Here is a 27,461-nt window from a genome sequence, read left to right on the forward strand (position 1 = left end):
CATGGCAACGATGTGGCGACTAATGGAAGCCCACTATCGTGAGTGCTTCATGCTTGGATTGCTGGCCTCTGTTCCTCCTCTGCGCTCCTTAGTCGTGGGGTAAGTGGAGGATGGGCCGAGCAACCCTTGATGTCTGGCATTTTGGACTGACAAAGTCCTACATTCGTCTTGCCCCTACTTGACGCGCTGAAGTTGGGGTGAAGGGACCGAAGGTCTCAGTCGTTAAATTCTTGGAACTGAGGGCTTTGATCCCGGGATGGAGAGCGAGCTCCCCCAATACCGCATTGTCCCTTCTAATCTCTTCCCCACCGTCCCTTTCTCCTCAGTAGTGATCCGCAGAGTGTTTGTGCCTAGTACCTGTTCAATAAGAACCCTATGCAAGCTTAATCTCCTCACCTCTTCTCCATCTTTCAGTCTCTTCCCTTCTCTTCCTCCTTTTCCTCAATTCTGCTGCTTTTCTGCAACCCACCGCAGTCATTCGAGGGAGCGGCCCTGCAGTCACCTCCAACTTAGCTGCAGCTCTTCCTGTGGTCTCTTTACAACTAGGAGGAAGAGCAATTCTGATCATCAGTTTGTTTTTGGCGGTTTCGTCAAGAAACTTTGCATTATAGCATCATAGATTTAAATCTCTAGGGATTTTAGAGATTGTTTAATTCAACCCCCTTATTTTACGAAGCAGGAAACTGAGATTCTATTAATAAAAATTATGTCTTTTTCAAAGTTCAACAGGTAGTGACTGGCAAAGCCAGGATTTAAATCCAAATTCTCTGACTCTAAAGATAGACTCTAATTTGGGTAAAGTTTTATGCCAGGTCTGGGTTACACAAATGAAAAATATTATATCCCTTCTCTCCAAGAGCTTAAGCCCTATTCTCAGTGTGGAGGTAAAGGACATATGCATAGATAAATTAGGCAACAAGCATTAGTTGATTTCACTATGCTAAATGCTGGGAATACCAAGAAATGCAAAAAAACAAGCCCAGTGCTTAAGGAGTTCATTAGGTTAACAGAGTAGACTAAGTCAATAACTAGATCTTTATCCAATATTATATACATATATATATATAACTACATATACATATTTAGATAGATACATCTAAAAACTAGGTATATAATAAGATGTAATATATTGCAAAAGGAAGACAAATTGGGGAGGGAGGAGGGATGGAAAATTTCTTCTGTAGAAGGTAAGATTTGAGTTGAATCTTGAAGGAAGTGAGAGAAGCTAAATTGTGGAGGTGAAGAGATTATAGGCCTAGGAACAGTGAGAGAAAAAGCACAGACTCAGTAGATGGAGTATCTGTCCTGTGTTTGGAACAGCTCACACAGCTAAGTATAACAAAAGGTTAAGGAATGATGGGGCAGAGCAAAAAAATCAGGCTAAGCTTTAGAAATGTTTGAAGAAGCACAGAATATAAGAATATAGTGGGAAAAATCTAGATTTTGCATAAGAGGAGGCCCAGATTTATATTATATTTCTATCATTAAGTTAATAATGAGGAAGTGCTTAGAGGATTGGACTTGGAGCCAGGAAGTCCTCAGTTCAAATCCTACAGCAGACACTTATTAGCTGTATGAGCCTGGGCAAGTCAGTCAACTGCTCTGTTACTCAGTTTACTCTTCTGTGAAATGGGAATGATAATAGCATCCACCTCCTATGATTGTTGTCAGGCTTAAAAGACATCATATCTGCAAAGCAGATACAGTTTATCTCAAAGTGCTATATAACTGCTATCTGCTGGGCCACTGCATCCTGATTTGTATCTTACCACTGGACTTCGATGACTGAGGAGAGAGTAGGGCTGATGACTTTGCACAGCTCTGCCTCACTTTAAATGCAGGCCACTTGAAAGTCAAGGCATCACCCTCCTGATGTCATTGACCCTCTTTGAGAATGAAAAACATTCTAGTTCCCTCTCTTTTTCTCTTCCCTGGAAGGGATTGTAAGTTATCCATCCTGTTTTGTATATGGAAAGCATTCATGCCACTCCTCCAAAAAAAGAATGAGGACAAACAACAACTAGTGCTAGCTATTATAGTTATTGTTTTTATTAACTGAAATGGGCAAATCACTTAACCTGTGCCTCGGGTCTTCATCTATGAAATAGGGGGTTAGACTAAATGACATCTATGACCCATGAACCTAGTATTACAATCTTATAATCCTATGAATTTTCATCTGGGAGGGGAATTAGGAAAGACTTAAAGGAAAAATAGTGCTTAAATTGATCCCTTGAAAGAAGAAAAATATTCTGAAGGAGAGGAGATGAAGAGAGAAAGTATATTCTAGGCATATGTGTATGTATGTGAGGTGGTGGCAGAACATGGATAGTTACAGAGAGGGGGGAGATGTCATGTTGTGACTGAGGAACAGATAATGGGTAGCTTTGCTGTAACATAGCCTATGTAGGAGAGTATTGTGAAAAAAGCAAGTAGGTTTGAGCTACAGTTTGGAAAGTCTTAAATAAATTGAGTTATTCATGAGGGGTTTTGATCAGGAGAGTGAACTGGGTTTTAGGAAGTTTATTTTTGCAACTGTGTGATGAATGAATTGCAGAAGGAAAAGAAAAGATAATAAAGTATGGAGTTGTATATGAAAAAATTGACAAGATGTGGCAACTGATTCATAGGTAATGATAGAAGACTGATTTGTTTCCCATTGTAAGGATTCTGCCACTTAAAGTAGATTGTTTACCTTGAACTTCTTAAACTACCTTCAGTAGAGGTTGTTTAGAGTGAGGTAAGACCAAAGGATAAGATTTAATCAGACATAGACAACTGGGAGTGGAGGTGCTATAGTACAATCAACTGATCTCTGCTTTAAAAAAAAATATTGCTTTAATAGATTCAGGATCTCAGTGATATTGGTATTTCCTACCACATTGAAGATTTCAAATTTTTCACCCCTTCTCATCTTATGCAACTCCTCTGTACATGTCCTCTTATAAAGTTTCACAAGGAGAATCAGCCCATATGCAGGGGAAAAGGTCTTCTACTTCTTTTGATATTATATGGATGCCAGGATATCATTTGGGCTCTCTACTTATTGTTCTTTCTCACATCTGGTTCATGTGTTTTATCCACATAAGCTATTCAGCTTATTTATATCCACTGTTTATATCTTTCCACTGCCCTTTGGATGACCTCCAATTCTGATTTCTTGAAGTTTGTGGTATTCCATGATTTGTAGCCATTTAGTCCTACCACACAATTCTTGATATAAAAAAAAAGGAGAGATCAGGAATGAGTTTGGGGCCAATGACAAGGGTCTGCCACTTCTCTACTGAAATCCAGTCTATTTTCTTCCTATTTAAGTCTGGTCCCAGTTCAATGTTTATCCCAATGTCTGTCTATATTTTACATACTGATGGCCTGACTCCATATGCAAAGTCCAACAATTGCATCTTATAGTCTAGATAGTAAACATTTTAAAATACTTTGACTTTTATTTTATGAACTTTTGATTAATTATGGGCTTCCAAGTCCTACAGTGCTCTAGGACTTAATAAGATAACAGCAATGTCATCTACAAATAGCAACACTTGGGGGAACTCAGGATTGATATTCAGTTCTACTCTTTGCTACATATCCTCCATGATTCATTTCCTAATTTTGTCATTATTTGTTAATTGTTAATATATCATTGAACAGAGTTATTGCTATTTATGTCGGAGAATTTTATATGATCTTAATGTGCAGGAGAACATATTGTTAGATGCTCTAGTGAATAAAATTCTTTTACAAATAGGTAATAAATAATAAACATAGTGGAATTCTTAATTTTTGGTAAGTTGTATAATTATGAAGATGGTCTGATGTTTTCCAAATGTCATTTACAAAAGTCAGTTTTGTATCCTTTTCATATTTTCATTAAGGATATCTCAATATGTGGATTTTACAAATAGGGGGAAAAGTACCTCAATGGGTTGACATTTATTGCTATCTTCTTGATTGCCTTTCTTTTTGTGATAATAAAGTCTGAGAGACAATGAGAAATAATTCAGAAGCATGTTTTAGGATCAAGAAGAATTGGATTCAAAACCTTCTTTTGATACATATTTGCTGTGTGTCTGTTGGATGAAAACACTTGCAGATCTGCATCAATGGAAGTAGTAGCTATATGGTGATTTCCCATATGGATTAAATCACAGGTGTAGAGCATACTCTCTTCTTCCCAATAACTCATAAAAGAGTGTTTTTTTCCCCTGATCACTGGTGTCTTTTCTATTCATTGACATCTTGAAAATCAATCCATCAACATTAATAAAATTATATGGTCTATAATACAGATCTCCTCTCTTTATACTTAGTTTGCTCCAGCTGCTATGCCCTTCTTGGTTTTCTTAACTATCATTTCTTTATCCTCTTGTATCATATCAGGGAAAGCAATGTAAAAGTCCAAATGTGATTTATGTAATTTATTATAGAAATTGTGAAAGATCCTTTCTATTTTGTCATCATTCTTTTTGCTTCACTCTTAAATGCTCTTAGGACCATCTGACTTAGTTGAGTATTGTGCCAAGCTCCCTTCTAGCTCTAGATCTGGAAATTTCAAATCTTTAATACCCAAACATGTAGAGCATGGCCTCAGAAAGCTGAGGCAGTATAAAACCTACACCATTAAGGACTCATATTTCTCTTGAAGCTCAGGAGCCAGAAGAAGTATTCAAGAAGCTTGTACTCAAGGGAATTCACATCTGTCTGAGAATTCAATGCCATAATTAATAAATGATTCTATTACTGGGCACCAATGGCACTTCAGGGAATTTAGAGATTAAAAGCTGATTACTTATCCCATAAGTGAGTTATTTTATGGGGATGCATCATCTTTGCCATCTTGTGATGAAGTTATGGAACAGTCACCCAGTGTAACTCCAATCTCACCAGATAGTCACTGAACTTGCTATAAATCTATAGTTAGAGAAAAATGAAGAAGCCATAGTGTCCCATAGAAAAGACCCCTCAGGATACTGCTCTGAAGGGACTAAGGAGATTCCAGGACAGACACTAGGAGAGACCTTGCTGGGGAAGGTGCTGATGAAAGAGAGTTTGTGACCTCCCTCCTCAAATCTAGGTAAACAGGTGATACAGGCAGGTAAGAGCACTTTGGTCCAAACCTTGGAGCCATTGCCTTTCAAAGACCCAACTTGTTTTAATTTTTTTAAGATCTATTAGGAAAGGAAACATTACCATATTACTCCCTAAATAAATAAATTCCTGGATTCTTTGTACAAGACAGTCTTGATAGGCAATTTTAAGTGACTGTTCCCTATATTTAGAATTATCTCAGTCCTCATCCTGCCGCTTGGATTTTTTCAAATCATGGCTAAAATCATACCTTCTACAAGAAACCTTTCCTGATCTGGTTTAATTCAACAGAGCTTTCCTTCTGGTGATTTCTAATTTATCATGCATATAGCTTATTTATGCATAGTATTTTGCATGTTGTTTTTCCCATTAAATTGCAAGTTCCATGAGAACAGAGATTGCCTTTTGTTTCTCTTGGTATGTGCAAAACTTAGTGCAGTGCCAATATACAATAGGTTCTTAATATTGACTGTTTTTGAAAATAAGTTTCTCACCATCACTTACAGCCTTCTTTATATTATTTCTCTTTAAAATGAATAATCATGCACATTGTGAATCTAAATGTTACTGCAAAAGTAACTGTAGCTAAATAGGGATGCTGATATGGAAGTGGGAAATAGTTGCTCTTTTCTTCCCTCCTTCTTTCCCTCCTTTCCTCTGTCCCTGTCCCCCTTCCCTTCTTTCCTTTCCCCATTCCCATCCTCTTTCACTATGTCTTCTTTTCTTTCTCTTTCCCTCCCTTCCTCCCTATATTTCCTTCCTTCTCTTTCTCTTGGTCTCCATCCACTGCCTCAGGGGGAAGTTTCAAATTTCTGTTTATCAAATTTGTAACTGAACTTTGTTATCTCAGGCTGTTTCTAGATTTCTTTTTGTCCCACTTCCCATAATTTCCCCATAGTTTTCAGGAGCTATTAAGGTGAAAGTTCAGTGAAAGTGTCAAAATGAAGAGGCCATGAGGCAGAATTTTCACCACTGTCCTGTTTGACTAACAGACCAGTCATTGTCTTGGTATAATCTTTTTCTTTTGGTGTTTTGCCATTCTTCCTCCTGCAAGTTTGTTCTCACTCCTCTGAGGCCATTGCAGTATTGGACTCAATGCTCTCATCCTTTGCTCAGTTCTTGGTAATTCCACATAGGGTTTCATGTCCTCTACTAATCATATTATTTCTACACTTCCCTTTCTTCAGATCTAGAGTAGGTGACTGATTATCTTTCTTAGGCACAGATAAAGCTTCTAATGACCTAGCCTTGAATCAGAAAACATTAATGATTTCTGTTCTATCTTTTAGGCAGCTCTTCTGTAACTCCTTGCATAAAGGGGATAAATAAAAAGAGAATTTTTAGAAATAGGTTCGAAGTCTACAGATAGGCACATTTTCCTTTTATAGCCCTTGGGGTACTTCTAAAGCATTAGGGCCTTTCTTGAAATGCCATTGGCTTGAACCTTCCATTCCAGTATTTTTTCAAATATCCCTATCTCTCTCTCTTTTTTTTAAATCATTGATTGACCCAGTGATAAACACTTCATTAGTCATTTAAGTAAATAACACCAGTTTTTCTAGAGAGCTATTTGTTGAGAAGATATATCAAAAAGTTACAAAATATCACCACTCTCATCTCCTCCTCCCTAACAAGAGAGTACTTTGAACCCAATATCCCTATTATCACTTTAGTGACTGGAGATATTGGGTTCAAATTTAAAGAGTCTTCTATTAAACATTCACCTCTTCAAGTTCACTTAGAATGTAGCATAACTGTTGATCAAGTAGTTCCTTTGCCACTAGACATAATGTCTCAATGATGAATGAGTGACTCAAGTCTTGGAGAAAAAAATTTCCAGAATGAATTAATTATGTTGTGACATTTAAAAAGGATCTAGTAAAAAGATTTTTTTAATTAAAGTATTAATTTATTTCACTAATAATTAATAATTATTTTATTTTATTAATGATGCTAGCATTTTAATAAAGAGGTGGTCATTTAGCTTCTCTTAGACCAAAGAATTATGTAAGGCATATGCTTGTTGGAAAAGGAGTGTTCCTAAGGGTGGCAATCAATAATGACTGGCTAACAATGAAATAATGAAGATTAGAATCACAGGTTGAATCTGGATTCTGATTATGGCTTTTACTTTTAAGTTAGCCCCAGTCCTGAGCAATCTCTTCAAATAATTTATTCCTTGCCCCCTTCCAACCAACTATGAGTAGAGGATCATAGCTGCCCTACCTAGGTGGGATCTGGATGGAGGAGAAGGTTATGATATGCGAATATCATAATATATAATTTTTTCCAATAATAAATTACATTATTAATTTTATAATATAATGTGGCACTTATTAATTTTATATAATTCAAACAATCAAATGTGAAACCTATCTTATTAAATTAATTTAAAATATGTATTTCAATGTTTTGCATTAATGTTGAATGTTTTGTATTTAACAGTATCTAAAGGGATATTTATTTATTCTGGACTTAAAAAAAATAGGTAAACATGAAGATCTCCACAAAGAACAGAGAGAGGATTATACATAAAACTATAAATGTTTATTTCCTATAGTTTGCCTATTAAACATTATTATTTTTTAAATTATATTCATGCAAATCCTGCTCTCCTAGTTCCTAATTGAACCTCTTAATGGCCCAGGAAAATCTCTAAGGTTTAAAATTCCAAAATATATGCTGATTTGCATTGGCAGAGGAACGTATTTACTGGGAATTTGCTACTCTAATGAAATCATAAAAAAAAAAATCTTAAATTTTAAAATAATAGTACCAACACAGCCCAGTTTGTTAGTGTCCTCTTTCAAACTTAATTCTATTTATTTCTAGGCAGTATTTCAGTTTCATTGGAATGCTTTTCATTTCTTGACATGATTGCTATTTAAAATTTAGCAAGATATACAAAAGTAAAATTAGCCTTACATATTTGTTATAATTTCTTTCCAGAATAAAAATCATATTTACTGTTGGACACTGTCTTAATATTTTGTTCTTTTACATTGGATTTTTGGGTTGTGTTTGCAAATTATATGCATTTTTTCCAAAACATTTCTTTTATGCAAATAGCAAAATTTGAAAGATAACTTTCACTTTTGCTGGTGCATAATTTATTTTCATATTTTTAATGGTCATTTTGGAAAATGGAATGAAGAATATAAAGAAAAAAAAGATAGGACATCATTTGGTTAGAAGATAATTTCACTTTGAGGACCTCTTTGTCCTCTTGGTGGGCCCAGGTATTCCCCTGAATTCCTAGTTCCCCCATAGGAAGGGAAAAGGCCCTCATTGTGCTTGGTGAACTTTCTGCATTGAATTTATGGAGGATTTCAGTATTGGATTACAACTTTAGAGCTGGATTAGAGGCTATCTAGTCCGACCCCCTTCCCACGCCCTCTCCCCCATTTTTTACATATGAGGAAACTGGGACCCATGACTTGCTTCAGAGTCACAAAGGTTAACAAATGGTGTAGAAATCTCGGCTCCTTACTCTGCTATAGGCTTGGATCTTCCCAAATAGGCAATCACAGATGGATTGCAACTTTCATCATTAGAGGGAACATTCCCATGGATGAGATCACAGATCAATTAGATTATTTGGGGAATTTGACCTTGATAATCTTGTTTAAAATTTGGCGAAATTATGTTACTTAAATTCCCAATGTTTTCTTTGTGTAATTTTTTCAACACAATTCTACATCGTCAGAACTAAATTTTCAAAAGGAAAACATGACTAATAATTATGGGACTTGTACTTAGCTGGTAAAACTTAAGGATAGCGACCTTTGTCTCTTATATTTTTCTGTGAGTCCTCCAGTCAATAGCTCATTCTAGCCTTTAATAAATGCTTGTAAAATAATCGGAAGAATGAATCCTATACGTCTGAAAAGTAAACCAAGCACTCAAATTGACTACAGTTTTCTGGGTGGGTGAGAAGCAAAAGGATGCCGCCCGGGCTGGGACGCACCTCCGGGGGCTGGCTTCTTAGTTCCAGCCGCAGACTACCTGTGAAGCTCTGTGGTCCAGCCCCCCGCGCGGACGGCTAGGCGCCAGGCCCCAATCAGAGCCCAGCAAGTCCGCCCGGGCCCACCGAAGAAAACAAAGCGACCAGTCAGCACCGACCTTACCTTCAACTCTGCCAATGAAATGAAGAGTTATACGGAAGTCCGGAGATGTGAAGCTTGCACTTCAGAAGTGGATTTGTAATTATTTGGTTGTTGCTGCTTGGTATGGTCACCCGGAAATTCACGGTTTGAGCTGCACCGAGGGAACCCAGGACTGAACCTCCCCCTGGACGGAGCGGTCCAGTGCCCGCTAACAGCTGTTCGACCGGGGAGCAGAGACTGGCGGCCGCCCGGAGCCACATGACTGCCACCTTTCCTTCTGAGTCTTTGTAGTGGGTTTCTCTTAATCTTCAAGTTGACCTTTTTTTCTTCTGATTTTTATGTTGCGTTTTATATTATATTTCTTTTGTATTATTAAGGAATCTTTAAAATGCCTCCGTTCCTTCTCCTATCCTTTCCCTCTATCTTCCATCCAGCACTTGTCTCCTGGAGGGCACTGCTAAGACTTAAGAAGGGGGGAGGGGAAAGAAGGGGAGTAAGTAATCTTGTATGCAGATAGAATAAAAGACTTGAAAAGAAGAGGAACACAAAAGTATAGATTCTCCTTTTCTTTGTTTTAGTACAATAGGGAAAACAAGTATATTTCTTATGACTTTTTAAAATTGTCTTGTTTCTTTACAGATGTAAAGCTAATAACGTTATTTATTTTGTTAATGCAGACCAGAAAATCCAGCAAACAAAACCACACAGACTTATGTATCAGATTGTCTTCTTTCTGAATTTTTTTTTGGGGGGGAGGAGGGAATGAAACAACAACAGTGGGATTATGATGGGAATGTTACAGGAACTCTTGGAGGAGGGAATTTTCTCCATTCATGCTGGTCAGCACCTTTTCTAAGTAAGACTTAGTTAGAATCAAATAAATGCCCAGTAAATATTTTCCAGACTCCAAAGCTAGGTGTCTTTCTAGTCCCCAAATCTGTCTCTTGTAAGGACTGATTCTAAAGGGTTTTGCCTTTTAAATTATCTGGCCATGATTTGTGTCATTCCCCCTTAAACTTGACTATATATTCTAAATAGTATAGATGTCTGTGCTAAGATATTTCTTTGCATTCTCTTGAATGTTTCATTTACTCATTGGTATATTAGAAGAACATAAGCAGTTTTATGAAAGACAAGCTGAAATCAAGTCAAAGGTTTGTTAGAATATGTCTAATCATTCAAAAATCTGTGTAAAATCCTCAGTCCCCCAAATTTAAGGCTTTGTTGGAATAAAGTTTAACTTTTGATATAAATCAGAAAACAAACTAAATCTAGGTCGGATTTGTGTTACAGTATTAAAATAGCCTTGGTCAGAGAATCCTAAGCAGCATGACCTAGTTGTGACAGTGCTAGTTTTATTCTGACAGTAAAGTATAAAATTCAAATGTTAGTTGTTAGTAAAAGAAAGGCAGACTAGCTTAAATCTAAAGTTTTGTTTGTGTGTACAAAACCCTTTTCGAGTTTGATATAGAAATAATTGAAGGTTTATCTTCTATTCTATTCTGTGTTTCCTTTGTCCTGGTGGATTAAAGAGAGATCACAAAACAGATTAAAGAGAAAAGAGCCAAAATTTTGCCCTAACCTTTTTTTTTTTTTTGGTGGGAGTTGAGGAAAAGATAGGAATATCAAATCTAAAATGATAATTTTCTATTTTTAATTTTGAAATATTGTTGGGTAATTGATATGTTATTTTAAGTTATGACTATTAACCTTACATCTTAAAGTGAGTTTAGTAAGTTCAAAAATATTTTTTAAAAAATAAGTTTGTCTGGGGTCTATTGAGGCGTTTCAGTTTTAAAGTTATTTCAATAAAGTTAAATTTCATGTGTAACTTTTGTGTTTTATTAATTTTGCTTTTACTATCCAAACTCAACAACAACAACAAAAAAACACACAACAAAAAAATGAAAATTTGAAAAACCAAGTTTGATTTTAAAATTTATTATTCATTTAACCAGAGGTGGGTAGAGGGGTGGGAGGTAGGTAGTTAGTGTATGTGCACATCTATATATGTGTATACACATTTACACATACACATATATGTAAAACATACAAAAAAGCACATATACTATATTCTAATTTACTTAGTAATTTCCAATCCAATGACCTAGAATGGATTAATACTATATTCTTTTGGTAACATAAAGCATTTATTATTATTTATTTAAACAGTTTATATTTGGGAATGGAGTGTAAAATGGGCAGATTTTCATTTTTGGCCTCAGACATAGCTAATAAAAATATTTGACATATAGTACTTTTAGGTTTGCAAAGCACTAACATTACTTCATTTTCTTCTTACTGCAATTCTGTGATTTAGATACTACAAGTATTATCTCTATTTTACAGATGAGAAAACTGAAGCTGAAAGAAGTGAAGTGACTTGTCCAGGATCACACAGCTAGTAAGTATTTGAAACAAGATTCAAACCCAGATATTTGTTACTCCAGATCCAGGGCCCTATTGTTAGAAATCATAAGTAAGGCTAAAACATATATTGCTTGGCATAGTGAAGAGAAGGATATTTCATTATTTTTCCTTATTTTAACCCATAAAGCTAATGATAGGAGAGGGTAAGAGCTTCAGTTAAACTAAATAATTATGGGTCATCAATCCTTGGCTTTCAGTTTGAAGAATATAATATTTAATTTGAATCAGGAAAATCAGGGAAAAATGACATAAGAACCAATTTAATGAGGCTAATGCAATATTAGGCTGTAAATTAAGGAAGGCATTGGGATTGAAATGAGGGAAGTGGGGGAACAAGTTTTGGGAGCTTATATTTTAGGAGAAACCTAGATGAGCTGATATTCATAAAGTGGTGAAGGGATTGGAATGAGTTCTTGAAAAGAAAAGGAAGTATTTAGCCTTGAGAAAAGACTGAGAATGACATGATAGCTCACTTAAAGGATTTAAGACTTCTCCTGGGGAAGAGAGATGATACTTGGTTCTACTTGGCTTCCAATGTAGAACTAAGAAGCAGTGAGTGAAAATTATATACATAGATTTAGGCTAAGTAAAAGGGAAACTTACAAGGGAAACTTAAGGGGAAGAGATGTTTAAAAGTAGAATCCATTGCCTCAGAGAGATGTCTCAGAGATAAATATCTATCTCAGAAAGTCTTCAAGTAGAAGTCAAATGGCTATTTATGGGAATGTTATAAAGAACATTTCTAGATTTCTGTTCCTGCATACAGTGAGTCTAGTAACTTTTCTAGTCCCTTTAAACTAGATTTTAGGATTCTGAGCCATTTCAGGTAGGAGAGAATTTAGAGAGTGCTACCTGCAGAATGGTGCATACAATAGACCAAGAAATCCATTAGTAAGGGCAACAAATTCCAGGGTCTCTAAAGTTTGGTAGCTGTTATTTTCTTATGCCATCAGGATATTTTACCCAACTTAAAGAGATCACAGGATTCCTCTTTACTGCCATTTAATTGAACCTGATAAAAGTCAGTAAATCTATAAGTTTATTGTCTCTGCTTTTTGTTGTTCCTAAGGATAGATCACCAGATTATCAGATTACAGTAATATGGATGTATTTATGAAATAATTTTGCATGAAACACATCTGAAGAGAATTTGGAATAATGTAAAAATCTAAAGAGAATTTAATGTTCAGTAGGTGTTTCTGTTGCTTAAGGCTAGATAAGATTGCAATTAAAAAAAAAAGCATGGGTTTTTTTTTGTCTTGTTTTCTGTTCAGAGGGGAAAAATCTATAGGTAGACATGAGTCTGTATCATTCCATAATGAATTTATTTTGGTAGATTTCTGTAGACTTTGTGACTAAAAATGAGGTAGTAGTTTTCCCTCTCAATATTTGGCTTGCATTTTGTTCAGGAAAGAAAGTAATTTTAGATGTTCATTTGAATCAATCACTAGTCATGAAGTAGGAGTGACATTGTTTCTTTATATATTAGTTTGATAATGATGAATAATGTTATAGGGTGGGAATATATCATGCAGACAAGATTTTCTGTTTCATTTCTTCCTGGCAGGACAACGATTAGCAGAAATCTTCCTTTCCCAATCTTATTCAAAGTTCTCTAAGAAGAATTTATTTTGACTTCTTCATCTTTTTACAGAGGGAATAAATAAGCATCCTAAGGACCAGAATACTGAAGAAAATATAGAAGTTGCTAAGGTGATAAAGCATGAAAGTGTTTTGCACATGGAATGATGATTATAGACTGGTAGGGAGAAGGGGGAAAAGAATTGGATAAGTGCTATCAAATGCAAATTGTGTTCAGTCTTTCAGGGAAATGTGTTAGATTGGTTCTAAGAAGCCATGTAAGGCAATGGAATTGGCAGGTATTATCTCTATTTTAAGATGTGGAAACTGAATTTGAATTTTCTGGGGTTAGTTTTTTAAAGAGTCATGTTAATCCCAGAAAACTATTTTATGTAATGACAGGGCTTTTCTGAGGATCTTTTATGCCAATTATGCATAATTTTATTTTCTTAATTTTACCATTTTAACCAGTGCCAGTTATATACTGTATAAGCATTATTTTCTTCTATCTTTAAAAATGCACATGTTTTAATGTCAGAAGATTCTGTTTTTGGTATTTACTTTGTAGTAAATGTAGTTGTATGTGATTCAGATTGAAGATTCAAAGACTCTGGGAGACCTGTGGAGAATGACATTTAAAAATCTCACTGGAGCTTCTTTTTTGGCTTCTTCAGGAGTCCCATCCCTCCCTCTCTCTCCCTTCCCCCTTCTCTGTCTTCCCCTCTCCCTCCTAATTTTTAAAATTTTGCTTTTTGTTTTTAATACTACATTTGTTTCCCTTAAACTGGCATGTAGCTTCCTTCACCCCACTGATAAAAAAAACAAAAACAAAAACAAAAACCTTCCTTGTATCCAAGGACAATAGGAAAGAATTTAAGCAAAACCAACTAAAAATATATTCTTATCTGATACCAATATTTCTTTCTACCTCGGAAGTTCCCTTTAAGTCTCTCATCAGTGACTTGTTTTGAAAGAACCCAGAGTTGGTGGGAATAGCCAGAGTTTCTTGAATTTTTTATTTTATTTTTCCCTCTGGACACTTATCAGTGGTACTACTCATAATTTTTGTGCCTAGGATAGTGTCAGATCAAAAGCTGAAATAAGTGTATATATATGTGTTTGTTCAGGTAAGAAAACTATATTTCCACTTTTTGGTTCATTTGAGTCTTGTGATAGATTTGGCAGACTATACCTATATGTTCCATCTCAAACCTATACTTCAATTTAGAGTAGCACTTTGGGAGACTGCTTTACTCCTCAGTTATATTTCTGGCATTAATTATTGGTTTCTGAATCTGAGGACTGTTTTGGTGTTGGGAGATAATGTTCAAGTAGGGACTGGTCAAACTAGAGTAGATTCAATGTCCAAGTAATTTCATCTATTTCCTCATACTTAAAATTAGGGGAGAATACTAGATGATTTCTTCCTTCCAATTCCACCTTTTAATCTTATGATCTAATGATCAGAACCAACTCATTGAAGACATTTTCCTCAAAGGTAGTGAAATTGTATGTTTTGCTGTCTCTTTGATCACCTTTTGAAAGACTAGAGATTCTAAAGTTATAAGAATTGAAACAGAAGCTACTATAGGGCAAATAGCCCCAGAGGCTTCAAACACTCCCTATTCCTTGCAAAACACAAGATTCTAGGGACTTTTATTTTTTTAATCTTTTTCTTTACAGAATTTCAAGTAGTTTCCAGGCTTTTTTGGGGAAAGATTTAAAGTAAAAAAATTCTCAATGGGAAAAAAAATTAAGAAAAAAGGGAAATTTGTTCTTAGAGACTATTTTTATTAAATTTTATGTAGTTTTATAACCAATCCTTTTCTGTTCCTAATTCTTGTATTGAACAGTCAGAGCATTCATACCTCAGGTCATTTGGATTCATGATCTTAAGACTAAAATTTGATTTTAATTGCAGTAGAAGACAATAAGAAAGCTAACTTTTTCTTGTCCTTGATTTATAAGTAAAAAGAAATTTCTATTAGTTATTGATTATGTTTGTCAGAAGTTTATTTTACTTCTATGTTAAGTTTTGTGTTAGACAAAGCCCAGGATTGGAGAGATCACAGGATGACCTGAATGTTATGTTAGAAAGATAGCATGGACCAATCTTAGCCAAGTTCTGCCAAATGAGCTGGTGCTTAGTTTTGTGTGTATCATCAAACTGGCTATGAGTCTAGAAATGGTGTTTTATTTCAGATGACACCTGTGCACTTGACTTCCTTCTAGACACAGTTAAACAAATTTATTAGTTCATGCTCTTGGAAAGAAATTTAAAGCATCACTCTAATTACAGTGGTGTAGATTGTCAAAGACGTGCCATAAGATGCATAGAAGCCTCTTATAACTATTTCCCTTTTTAGTTCTTCATTGTCTCCTGAGAGGGACTATGTTGTATATTATAGCTCATTAATTATGTGACATTGAGCAAGAAGATCTCTGTTCATATATACCATAAGAAGTTTGTGTGTTTTCTACATTTCCAGAAACACTTTTCATTTGGGGCAGTTGGGCCATTGAAACTTTATGGCTTGTGAATTTGATAATTGATAATGTTAGGCTATAGAATCACAGTCTTCATTTTTATTGATATGAAACCTTGCATTTAGAAGGCCAAAATTACAGCAGATGGTAAAGGGCTTTAGAGGAAAAGGGATCATAAAATGGTTTTAAGAAATGGTTTAAGGTAATATTTGATGTAAAGCCTAAGTTGGATGCTCTGAAACTAAAGATTATGGCATCCTGTCCACTTAAGGGGTTCTAAGAATTTTTCATTGCTGGCAGAGGTATTTTCTTCAATTTTCTGTCATAATTAGTTTGGTATGACAAATGTGGTTATAGGCCACATTTTCAAGTTTATATAAGAACAGTCCTCTTATAAGAGCCGTCTCTGGGGAACTTGAATATATACACAAACTATTACATAGATAGGAGCAGAAAACCAATTTTTTTTTTTGCTAGTAATCTGGTTTCATGGTAAAGTGAAAAACAGGATAATTGCTTGTTAATAGTTTTTTTCCCTGTCCTTCTAAAGTCATTGCACTTAAGTAAAGGAAGCATGTATTGCTGGTTCTAAAATTATTTTCTTATTCTTTTAGGTGTTCTGTTCAGATCTGGATACTATATCTCGACAAGGATACCCACATTTTCTTAAGGAAAATCTAAATGAATTTGGCTCTTGATCACTGAGGCATATTCCTTTGGACAGATGAAATGACTAAATATAGATTACTATCTAGAACTCTGAATTTTTTTCACTTCAAGAGGAAGAACTGGTTCTTGTTGAAATTTGGATTTCTTGTCTTTGCTCTGATTGTGTTTTGTGAATATATAATTTATTATTTAGTGATATTTCAGTGTCGTTGGCCAGAAGTGAAAACTATAGCTTCTGGAAGCAAAGAACAGACTCCTGAACCTGTGCTGAAGGTTATATTTTTAGCTGATACACACTTGCTTGGGGAAGTAAATGGACATTGGTTGGACAAATTACGACGGTAGGAACAAAAATTCAGAACCCTTTTGAAATTTTATAAATTTAAGAAAGTAACACTAAGTGCTCTCAACAGTATGGTCAAACACTTCTGACTTTAGGGCACTCCTCAGACTTCCTTCCAAAAGCTAGATATTAGGGATTAAAGTTACATCCTTGCCAGCTCACAAATATACTAATTATCCCATGGGTTCAAATTTCCAAGTGAGTTGATTGGTAGGGAAACAAACAGAACCATTTCTGAGGGTTCTCTGTCATAATTTGTTTCCTGATAACCTGAATATGCTTACATTTTGCACTCTTTTGGGTAAAAGATGGATTTGAAGACAGTGGCTGCTGAAAATCTCCAAATTCATATTAGGGCTAGGAATTGAAGAAGCTTTTCAGATATATCTATCCAATACCTATTCCTGGGTGGTAATAGTATGAGATTTTGGGAGTTAGGAGGAAATCTTAACTACCATGTTTGCAAATATGGCTTTCTTCTTTTTGATTATCTGCATTTTTTGCCAGTCTCAAATCTGCTAGCTATGTACCACATGAAGACTGCTATATTTTTCTTCTGGATCTTTTTATTTTTGTTTTTGGGTTTTTTTGTTTTTTATTTTCTCTCCCATAATGGGTTTACTGTGTAGTAGATGCCTTTTGCTGGGTGGAGAATATATTTATATTTACAGAAAGGAAGAGCAAAGTAAGAAGAGGTAATGGACCTGAATAGTGCCCAAAGTGGAGTGTATTAGGGTAGTGCTGGGGAATGAGTGTCACTATATTTCAGTTGGACAATGTAATTTTACTTTCTGCTTTACTTATTACAAACTCCTACAGATATTTCTTGGAAGTCTTCCTTTTGCTGATGCTGCTTCTCTGTTCTTTTTTTCTCTGGTGTGGAAGACCTCGAGTCAAGAAATACTAAAAAAACTACCGGCTTTGAGAGGCAACACAACTGACATAACAATGCATGGTTAGCTATGTGAGGTAGCTAGAAAGGGCAGTTAGCTGCCTGTGCTGGTATTTGAAAGGCCAAATTGCATTGTCCATAATAATTTGTCCTTCTGGCAAACCATGGGATCTGAATTTGCATCTTACTGTTGCAAAACAGGTCAGGCAATTCTTAGAATTAGGAAACCTTAGAAAGATACAGAAGAGCTCAAAAGATGTAAAAACTAATATTGGCCAAGTCCTTTAAGAGATCTTTGAGAGAAAGCACTCCTTGAGCATTTTTTTACGTACTGACACGATGGTTTCTTGATGATTTCTTTCTTCTACCATCTCTTCACTATTTTTGTCCAGTTAGAACAAAGAAAGGTCTCTTTGGTGAAAATAGATTTTGATAGATACTATATGATAATAATCTAAAATAGGCATTCCATCAGGTAGCAAGAGTAGTATTAGTAAGTTTTGCTTCAATGGAAAGTATGGTATGCACTTGCTATGCAGAGGTCAGGATTTAGGGTGAAGAGTTTATGGCAGTTAAGTATTTCTTATGCATCAGATTCTCAACCTTTTCCCTTTTCATCATTCTCAAGTTGGAAGGAGTTGATGGGGAGAGTAGAAGTGTAATTGGATTGTACTAATTTGTTTCCCCTGATCTTCCCCAGATCTTTAACTCGGGATTTAATTATAACTTCTACCCAGAAAATGGACTAATGATTTTTCCCCTCTCAAAGGGAGTGGCAAATGGAAAGGGCCTTTCAGACAGCCCTATGGTTACTACAGCCAGAGGTTGCCTTTATTCTGGGGGATGTCTTTGATGAAGGCAAGTGGAGTTCCCCTGAGGTAAGACATAAAGTTCAACTTTTTGTTGTTATATAACATATGACATGGAAAGGATATCTTCAAGAGTCTTAGAACAAGGATTTAATGCTAATCTACTTGGATGGGATTGGTTAGTCTAATCCTAACCCTACTGGCTTTTAAATTTGGGGTGCATAACTTACCTGGACTTTACATAGTTTCTATGTAAAATATAAAAAGAAACCTTAGGAGACAAAGTTCTTCAACATAAATGTCACTAGCACTATGATGAGCCTGTCAGTGCACATGGTGAAATGTACATTCTACTTCAGGCTTTTACATAACCAATTAATGAAATAAACTGTATTTACAAAAGTAGCTTCCCAAGTCTTACCTTCTGTTCGTCGTTTATATTTCCACATCAGAAGGAAAATACATTGAAGATTGCGGTTCCTTTTAATCACTCTATAAAAACCATTTAATCACTCCAAACAAATTCTGCAGCAGGATCAGGGTAATTAAGAATTTTTCTAATGATGTTTTGTAGTAAACATTAAAATGATTTCTGCAGCTTAGTTAAAAGAGAAGCATTGTGTACCAATAGTCCTACTTCTACCTCAACCTTCACCAAGTAAATGTTACAAGTGCTCTGGTATTTTTGGCTGAGCAGCAAGGAGCTGACTAGTAGCTTAGAAGTAATGTGTTAGAGGAACTTTAAAAATCAGATTGCACCTACTTAATTCTCCCTAAGCAATTTAACTACATTTTAGAAAGATCAATTGTAAAAGGAGGTAAGATGCTGGTGCATATAAAGCTGACATTTTCTTAGCTTCAGAGAATTCTTACAAAACATCTTGGACAAAGTGGGTTTAAAAAAATAATAACAACTCATTTGCAAATCACAAGAATCAACTTTATTTTCTTATGGTGGATGACCTTAAAATGAGGGTGCCAGTCATCTTGAAAAAGTATATCGTCTATGCTAAGAAGTTTATCCAAATTCATTTTTTTTTTTTGATTAGGCTCAGAAAAGAAAAGGAACTCTTTATACTTCTTAAAATTCCTATATGATTTAGTATCCCAACTTAGTATTAGGATGGTCTTGAAATGGTTTTCATTTATCTCTCTGTCTTCAGTCTACATTTTGCTTCTGACTCTTCTTCCACAACTATACACAAAAAAGAATTCTAATTTGTTCAGTTAATATTGGCCTAGTCTCCTTTGGTGAGGCACTTGGGGTTAAGCGACTTGCTAGTCGCTTAACACACAGAGAGTGACTATTAAGTTTCTGAAGCCAGGTTTGAACTTGGGTCCTCCTGACTCCAGGGCCAGTGCTCTATCCATTGTGCCACCTGTCTGCCTGCGAGTATCTTCTAAGAGCTTGTTCTTGTTTTTTTTTTTTTTTTTTTTTTTTTTACAACATTAATATTTTATGAGGCCTTTTAGAATCAAACCTTTTTTTCCCCCTCAAAGGTAAGAAATGCTAGTTAACATTTACAAAAAATGTTACAAAGGAACACTTTTTTTTATTAAGAACTAGTGGTTGGTGAAATAAGCTATTAAAGAATTTTAGAAAAGTTCATTAGAAAAAGTTAAGCCCTGGAACTCTGAGTTTCAAACTAAATTGCTTTGGGACAGATTTGCCCTCTCATTATATCGGAATCACATTTATTTATTTTTCTTAATAGTATTTTATTTTCCAATTACATATAAAGATTGTTTTTAAAATTCATTTTTGTAATGTTGAGTTACCTTCCTCGAGAAAGCATGTAATCTGATATGTTATACATGTACAATTATTTTAAACATATTTCTAAATTTGTCATGTTGTAAAAGAAAAATTAGAACAAGAGGGGAAAAAAGAAACAAACCATGAGAAAAAGCAAATAAACCAAAAAAAGGTGAAAATAGTATGCTTTGATCCACATTCAATCTCCATAATTCTCCCTTTGGTTGTGTTTAGAATTTTCTACAGGATATTTCTTAGCCAAAATGCAAATTATTGGGTCTTTTTACTTGTACCCTCAGGCCTGGGCTTCTGATGTGGAAAGATTCCGGAAAATGTTTCGACATCCACCTCACACACAACTCATAGTGGTTGTTGGCAACCATGATATCGGCTTTCATTATGAGTAAGTTTTCATGGTACTGGTGTGCCATGATATACAGGAAATTTGAGGGGGCAAGGGGTAACTATTATGTAAAAAGCATCATCTGTAATACATATATTTTTTTTAAAAGGAAGAAATAAGGAGGTTATGTATTTTGGGTTAACATAATTTCAAAATGTACATTTAAAAGCAATGCATTTTTTCCTGGGATGAAATGAAATAATTTAAATGAAAATACTTTTGAAAAGTACCAGATAGAGGCCTTGTGATGCTATCATTATCACTGTACAATTAAAGTCAGACCATAATCTGTAATATTGTCTTGACTGGAGGATGACCATGATGATTTTAAAGGCCTAAAGACCATGCCACATGAGGAATGAATGAAGGAAATGAGAATATTTACTCTGGAGAAGAGAAGACTTAGGGAAAACCAAATAAAAAATAAAAAAAATAAAAAAACTCAAATACACAAAGGATTTTCTTATAGAAGATAAATTAGTCTTTTTTCCCCCCCTTATCAGAAAAGGCAGAATTAGAAACATTTTTGCAGACATATTCCTTTTACTCCATGTAAAAAACAATTTTTTTTTCACAAATAACAACTGCTCAGAAATGGAATGGTTAACTTTGTCTTCAAAGGTAGGCTGGATGTCCACTTGCTAGAGATGTATTGGGAATTCTAAGATATGGGGAGTGGAAGGGATATTAGATTAAAGAGACTTTGAGGTCCTTCTACCTCTAAAATCCCATAGAAATGTAATTTATCAGTTTCCTACATTTTTCTATGGCTAGATAATAAATAACTTTTTTTTTCCTTCTTTCTTCCTTTCCTTTTTTTTTTTTTTTTTTTTTTTTTTTAAACATTTGAATTTAGGATGAACACTTATAAACTACAACGATTTAAGAAGGTTTTTGACTTTGGGGAATTTTTTTCTATAAAAGGGATTAAGTAAGTATTATTCTACAAATATTTATTAAGTTCTTTATTTTCTATAAACTCACTTCTCCTTGTGAGACTTGGTTTACTTAGTGCCTAGCATAATATCACTAAGTAAGGACTTAGTAAATGTTGATAGGGTCAAATCTATGGGTAATTCAGCCCAGTTTTATCTCCAGTAGTGGTGGAAAGGGTCATGAGGGAGGTTGTCCACTATGTAAAGTAACATTTCCTTTATTTGTTTTTAATTTATCTCTGTATTTCAAGAGACATTTCACTAGGTTTAGTATCCTGGAACTTGGTGATCAACTTTTTGTGCTTTTGATGACTTTATATATTCGGATCATCCATTTTTTAGAAGCAGCTAGGTAGTACATTAAGAAAGCTCAAATTCAGGAAAACCTAAAATCATTTTACTGGTTGTCTAGGCAAATTATTTGATCTCTTTAAGTCTCAGTTTCCTTATCCATAAAATGGGGATAAAAATGACACCTACTTTAGGGTTTTTTAATGAGGATTAAATGAGATAATGTAAAGTGTTTTTATAAACCTAAAAGGACTATATGTATACTATTATTATTATGAATAATAATATTTGATATCCATCTATAGTGATTTCTCTTCTCCTTGATAGTTTTATTGTTATTTTATGGACTTTTTTGAGGTTCATTATATTTTTTTAGTTTACCAAACAGAAGTACATATAGATACATCATAGTTTTCCAAAATTTTAATAAAAGTTTTCTATTTTAATACATCCCTTCATTATGTCCAGAAATTTGTTAGATTTTTATGTTGTTATATATTTGCTACAACAGCACTTTGGAACCTAAAAATATGGAATAGTTCACAGTGACCCCCAGGTCCTTTTTCTTACTTGAAACAACAATTTATAGCCCATCATCTATTAAGTATGATTTAGATTATTTCCCTCTCCCCCCAGATGACTTTGTGAGACTGTTAAGATAGTCATCAGTTAGTTCTCACATGCTGTCAGGGGATAAGCTAGCTCTTTACAACTAACATTTCGACCCTTTTGGGGATTTTCTTTGCAGAGATAATTGAAGTGGTTTGCTATTGTTTCTCCAGCTCATTTTATAGATGAGGAAACTGAGGCAAACAGGGTTATGTGATATGTCCAGGGTCACACAGCTAGTGTGCCTGAGGTTAGATTTTGACTCAGGTCTTAGGACCTCAAGCCTATTGCTTTATCCATTTAGCCATCTAGATTCTTTAATTTTAGACTTTTGTTCCCTCACTGTAGAATATGCATCTAAGCCTACTAGTGCCTAATTGATATACGATTGGGAACTCAAGCTAATTTTAATATTAGTCTAATAAAAAGCCTAATTAGGAATATAAATCCGTTACAAAATTATGTATGTCTAATTCATTTTAAAGTTATCCATTGTTTCACTAGTTTTCTATGCTAGTTGAGTACACAGTTGAGTACTGACTGCATTTTCTTTAGAAAATAACTTCAGTAACTAAAATAAATTCCTAGATGTCTGCATTCTAACAATGATCAAAAAATGAAAGAGATTAATTCTATTTCAGTATTGACAATCTACATGTCATGGTAGCTGACAAAAAGCCACCTCTTTCCTTTATTGTTCAGGTTAAAACAAGAACTCCATATCATGACTGTTACAACTTATACATTGTCACTTAGACTTCATACAATGCATCTCTCAAGAATAGATTTTAGGGTAAGCTAGGTGGTGCAGTAGATAAAGCACTATCCCTGAAGTCAGGAAGACCTGAGTTCAAATTTGGTCCCAGACACTTAACACTTCCTAGCTGTGTGACCCTAGGTAAACCCCAGTTGCCTCAGGAAAAAAAAAAAAAAAGAATAGATTTTAATTTGTCTTGAGGAGAGAATATTTAATAAAATAAAAGGCAAACTCCATCATAGCAAACTTCTAGGAATTATTTAAAATTTTTTATGTATTTTGATTTCACTGTATTTTATAATTGGGATAATTAAATCACTAATTGGGGCATAGAAATCTTTTTTAATGGGGAGCTTTTGATTCTTAATGGTATCTTTAATGATGCTTAATGTATAACAGATGGACATGTTCCCAATAAAATGTAAGCTCCTTGAGGTCAGGGATTGGGTCCTTTTATATTTGAATTCTCATTATCTAATTGGACTGTCCAGTATATAGTGAGTCCTTAATAAATATTTGTTGATTGATAGATTCAGGGTAGCGTGAGCTCAAAGAGAATATTTTTATGTAGTTGATAGTTCCTTTATTGAGCAACCACAAATATCAATTGAATTTTGTTTTTTATATTTTATTTTATATATTTTATATTTACAATAAATTATCTAGCTAGAATTTGAGCTTCCATTTCTTTTGCCTTTTGGATTTCTAATGCTTCCTTGAAGGGATTCTTTTTTCAACTGACAAAACAACCCAAAATGTTTTCAAAAGGCTGTGTGTTGTGGAAAGTATACTGTGTTGGGAGTCAGGGGACCTGGGTTAAATTAATTATTGTCCCCAATGCTTCCTCTTTTCATAACCTTGGCTCAGTTTCTTCAGTTGTAAAATGAGAGTCACCTAGATGGTCTGAGATCCCTTCTAGCTCTAAATCTCTCATTTAGTAAAACAAAGTATATATGATACTAACAAAGAAAGAAAAGAAACTGTTTTGTCTTGGGAGGAATCAGCGTCATACCTAATTAACCTTTTTCTCAGTGAAAGAACATTATGTGGCCTTTTGCTAGCATATGTAAGCCTCTTTTCTGCCCTAATAAAACATGCCTCACATTTATTATATAAAGGTTTTGCATCATGCATTTGCTGTTAGATTGTGAAAATTTTGTTATTAGTAACTGGCTTATCAAAAAGGTGCTCAGAAATTGGGAGAAAATGAAAATGTTGTTTCCTTCTTAATCATTTCAGTTTTGTGATGGTGAACATTATGTGGCTTTTTGCTAGCATACATAAGCCTCTTTTCTGACTTAATAAAACTTGCTTCACATTTATTAAATTAAAATTTTGCATTCTGTGTTTGCTGTTTAAATTATGAATGGAGGGTTTATCAAAATGATGCTAAGAATTTTGGGGAAAATGAAAATATTGTTTCTTTCTTAACCATTTCAGTTTTGTTATGGTGAACAGTGTAGCCATGGAGGGAGATGGCTGTAATATCTGCTCTTCAATGGAAGCCCAACTCATTAAGCTATCTCACCTACTGAATTGTTCCAGACAGGTAAGGGAAAAGGATAATAATATCATAATAATCTTATGTATCCCTCCTCACTGATGTTGCTTTTTCTCCATTCTAAAACTAGTAAACTTGTTTTTCTATCCAGTCACTAGCATAATTATTATTATTTAACCATTAGGAGAACCATTCCAGCCCAAATTGTTTTGGTGTTCAACAGCTTTCAGCATCAGCTCCTATCCTTCTCCAGGTAATAAGAATTGAAAAGCCTAGCATTTCTTTATGTGTGTGTATCAACTGGGAAAAGGTTCCTTGAGGTAATTTCTGGCTCTTCAATTTTTGGACAGCACTATCCCCTGTATAGGAGAAGTGATGCTGAATGCACTGGAGAAGATTCTGCTCCTCCAGAGAAAAAGAACATCTTATTTGAAGAGAGATATGATGTACTTTCTAAAGAGGCTTCCCAAAAGGTTTGATAACTTACTATAGTGATACCAATTCAGTGTCACACAAACTTTATTATGTTATGTTTCTTTTTAAAATAAAAGCATATCTTCCTAGTAATAAGTAGATTTTAGTGGCAGGACAGCTCTTTTTGCTGACTGAAAGGTAGACTTCTGGCAGTTTGTCAAAGTTTTATTAATTAATTACAGGAACTGATCTTTTTCATAATGGAACTAATTAAATTGATATATTAATATTAAATCATACCTATTTCTCAATCTTCTTTTCATAAAGACATAAAGCTCTCTTTGGCAGATCTGAGAAGAATTTTCTAAGAATGAATGTGTTTTTGTCCCCAGAAATGTGTGACTTGGGCCAGAGGCCTAAATTGTCTCAAAAGGACACTAAAGAATATGATACAGATATATTATTTAATAATATTCATTAGCAAAATTTATAGTACTAATGAATTAAAACTCAAAACTATCCCGCCATGAATTTACATCTTTAATATTCTGAACACTAGGTAATGTTTTGTTTTCTTCTTCAATTTAGCTTCTCTGGTGGTTTCAGCCTCGCTTAATTTTAAGTGGTCATACTCACAGTGCCTGTGAAGTGCTACATGATGGAAAAATCCCTGAAATCAGTGTTCCATCTTTCAGTTGGAGAAACAGAAACAACCCCAGTTTCATTATGGTAAAGTTAAAGTTTATTTTTTTGTCTGATAGCTTTCATAAATATTTAAATCAACATGGGTAATCAACTATTTAACTGTTGCTACCTGTAAAAAATATACAAAAACCATGAATTCCCCCAGCACACTTAATTTAGTACACTGCACCCACTTTATAAGCTTATCTCTGGGAGCCAAACCAGTTGACATCATTCAGAGGGTAACTTCAGTTAAGTTGAATTTTTTGTTTTTAATGTGGGGAGTGAGGAGAGGGAGACTTTAGCAAAGTGGCATAATTATCTTTTGAAGAGGGTGCAGTGTAATTTTTTTTAGATGCATTGAGAACAGCAGAAAGACTATTTCTCCTGGTTGATTTCATCCACTGGAAAAAAGGATAATTTCTTCTCTTACTCCTGGCCATTTCATCCACTTGTTTTCCAAATCGGTGCATTTGCCACTGCAGAGGATGTGAAGGGCTGTTGCTTTTCCATGTTGACATATATGCCACTGCCCAGGGCTTAACATTAATGGCCACCTGAAATTGAGCTTCTCACATCAAGGTTGTGTTCCAGCAGCCAGTTCCAATGCACAATATACATCATTTATAATATTTGCACTTAATAGTGAGATGGGGAATGTCCTGTTTTCAAGTTCAAAGAACACAAACTTAAAAAAAAAAAGATGTTTGTTGTTTAGCAAAAATGCCTACAAGGAAAATTCCTTGATTACCCCAGAACATGTATTTCTAAGTAAACAGATTTATTTTAGTGTCTTGTGGCATGAAAAAACAAAACCTTCTTATTCACTCTCTCAGTGATGCTCTTTGGTCTCAGCTCTCTAGTCCAAGTCTTCTCATGTACCTCTCTGAGTTCCTGGTGTGTGCCCTCTTTAATTTTTTTTTTCAGTTGAAGCCTAGCATGTTAGGAAGTTATCTTAATAACAAAGTTAGCTTCCCATCTCAGATCCACTTGGGTGCTCCTCTGTCCTTAATTTCCCTTTCCTGGCTAGTGCCAGGGGTATCTTGTACAAGACAAAAGACAGCACACATCACCTCTGGCAAGCTTTGAGTCTTGATAGGGAAATGCCTTTGGTGCACTGCTATAGGGATGAGCCTATTCTTTGCCCAGGAGAGGAGCAGTCAAGAAATAACCCAAGTGGTCTGCTAGCTCTGTTGTTCTATTGAGACTAAATTATCTGTGTTCTAACAACAGCATGACTCTGTTTCTTATTTTTTATTTGTTTGTATTTCTTTTTTAGGGCAGCATAACATCAGTAGATTATTCCCTCTCCAAATGTTTCCTTCCACTTGAGCATACAGTGCTGACTATCTACTGCACAGCAGGTATTTTGGTGGCTTTGTTATTATTAACTCACTGTCAGCCTTTGTAACACCACCGTTTCTTTTCATCTCATTTCATTCGGTTGATACGTAATCAGAAAGCATAAGGCAATGTGAAGAGCAGGACATTTCTGCGTTTAGTAACAAATACCAAAGCGGAAAACAACTGAACTTCAGGCTGTATTCATGTCAGAGAATGACCTAACTGGACGAGTCCAGATGCAGGCCATCCATTTTTATGCACATCATAGAAATTCTAAACAATTGATATGAATTACTACAGGATAAATAGTTGATTGAAATGTTTTCATGCTGTAAAAAAAAAAAAAAAAAAAGTAACAAGTA

The 27,461-nt window shown here is 34.8% G+C and overlaps 1 protein-coding gene across 2 annotated transcripts; it reads left to right on the forward strand.

Moving 5' to 3' along the window:
• MPPE1 (metallophosphoesterase 1) lies at positions 1 to 27,461 on the forward strand. Of its 2 annotated transcripts, none has more exons than XM_074274841.1 (12): positions 1 to 99; positions 11,544 to 11,598; positions 13,279 to 13,337; positions 16,307 to 16,702; positions 18,366 to 18,474; positions 20,461 to 20,564; positions 21,421 to 21,495; positions 24,597 to 24,705; positions 24,842 to 24,910; positions 25,008 to 25,130; positions 25,660 to 25,800; positions 27,035 to 27,458. In XM_074274841.1, the coding sequence occupies exons 4-12, from the start codon at positions 16,422 to 16,424 to the stop codon at positions 27,164 to 27,166; spliced, it is 1,143 nt and encodes a 380-aa protein (XP_074130942.1). In that variant the 5' UTR covers positions 1 to 99; positions 11,544 to 11,598; positions 13,279 to 13,337; positions 16,307 to 16,421; the 3' UTR covers positions 27,167 to 27,458. The 2 variants fall into 2 exon arrangements, with proteins under 2 accessions (XP_074130942.1, XP_074130936.1); XM_074274835.1 differs by lacking the exon at positions 1 to 99 and adding an exon at positions 9,262 to 9,484 and having other exon boundaries at positions 27,035 to 27,461.

Source organism: Sminthopsis crassicaudata, chromosome 1, assembly GCF_048593235.1.
Source record: "Sminthopsis crassicaudata isolate SCR6 chromosome 1, ASM4859323v1, whole genome shotgun sequence".
Taxonomy (NCBI): domain Eukaryota; kingdom Metazoa; phylum Chordata; class Mammalia; order Dasyuromorphia; family Dasyuridae; genus Sminthopsis; species Sminthopsis crassicaudata.

What these genes read in the sequence shown, in the direction of transcription:
- MPPE1 (XM_074274841.1), top strand. Translation starts at nt 16,422, where the DNA reads ATGACTAAATATAGATTACTATCTAGAACTCTGAATTTTTTTCACTTC. An exon ending in TACTGAATTGTTCCAGACAG is followed by an intron (nt 24,706 to 24,841) that starts GTAAGGGAAAAG and finishes TTTAACCATTAG; the next exon opens with GAGAACCATTCCAGCCCAAA. An exon ending in ACAACCCCAGTTTCATTATG is followed by an intron (nt 25,801 to 27,034) that starts GTAAAGTTAAAG and finishes TTTCTTTTTTAG; the next exon opens with GGCAGCATAACATCAGTAGA.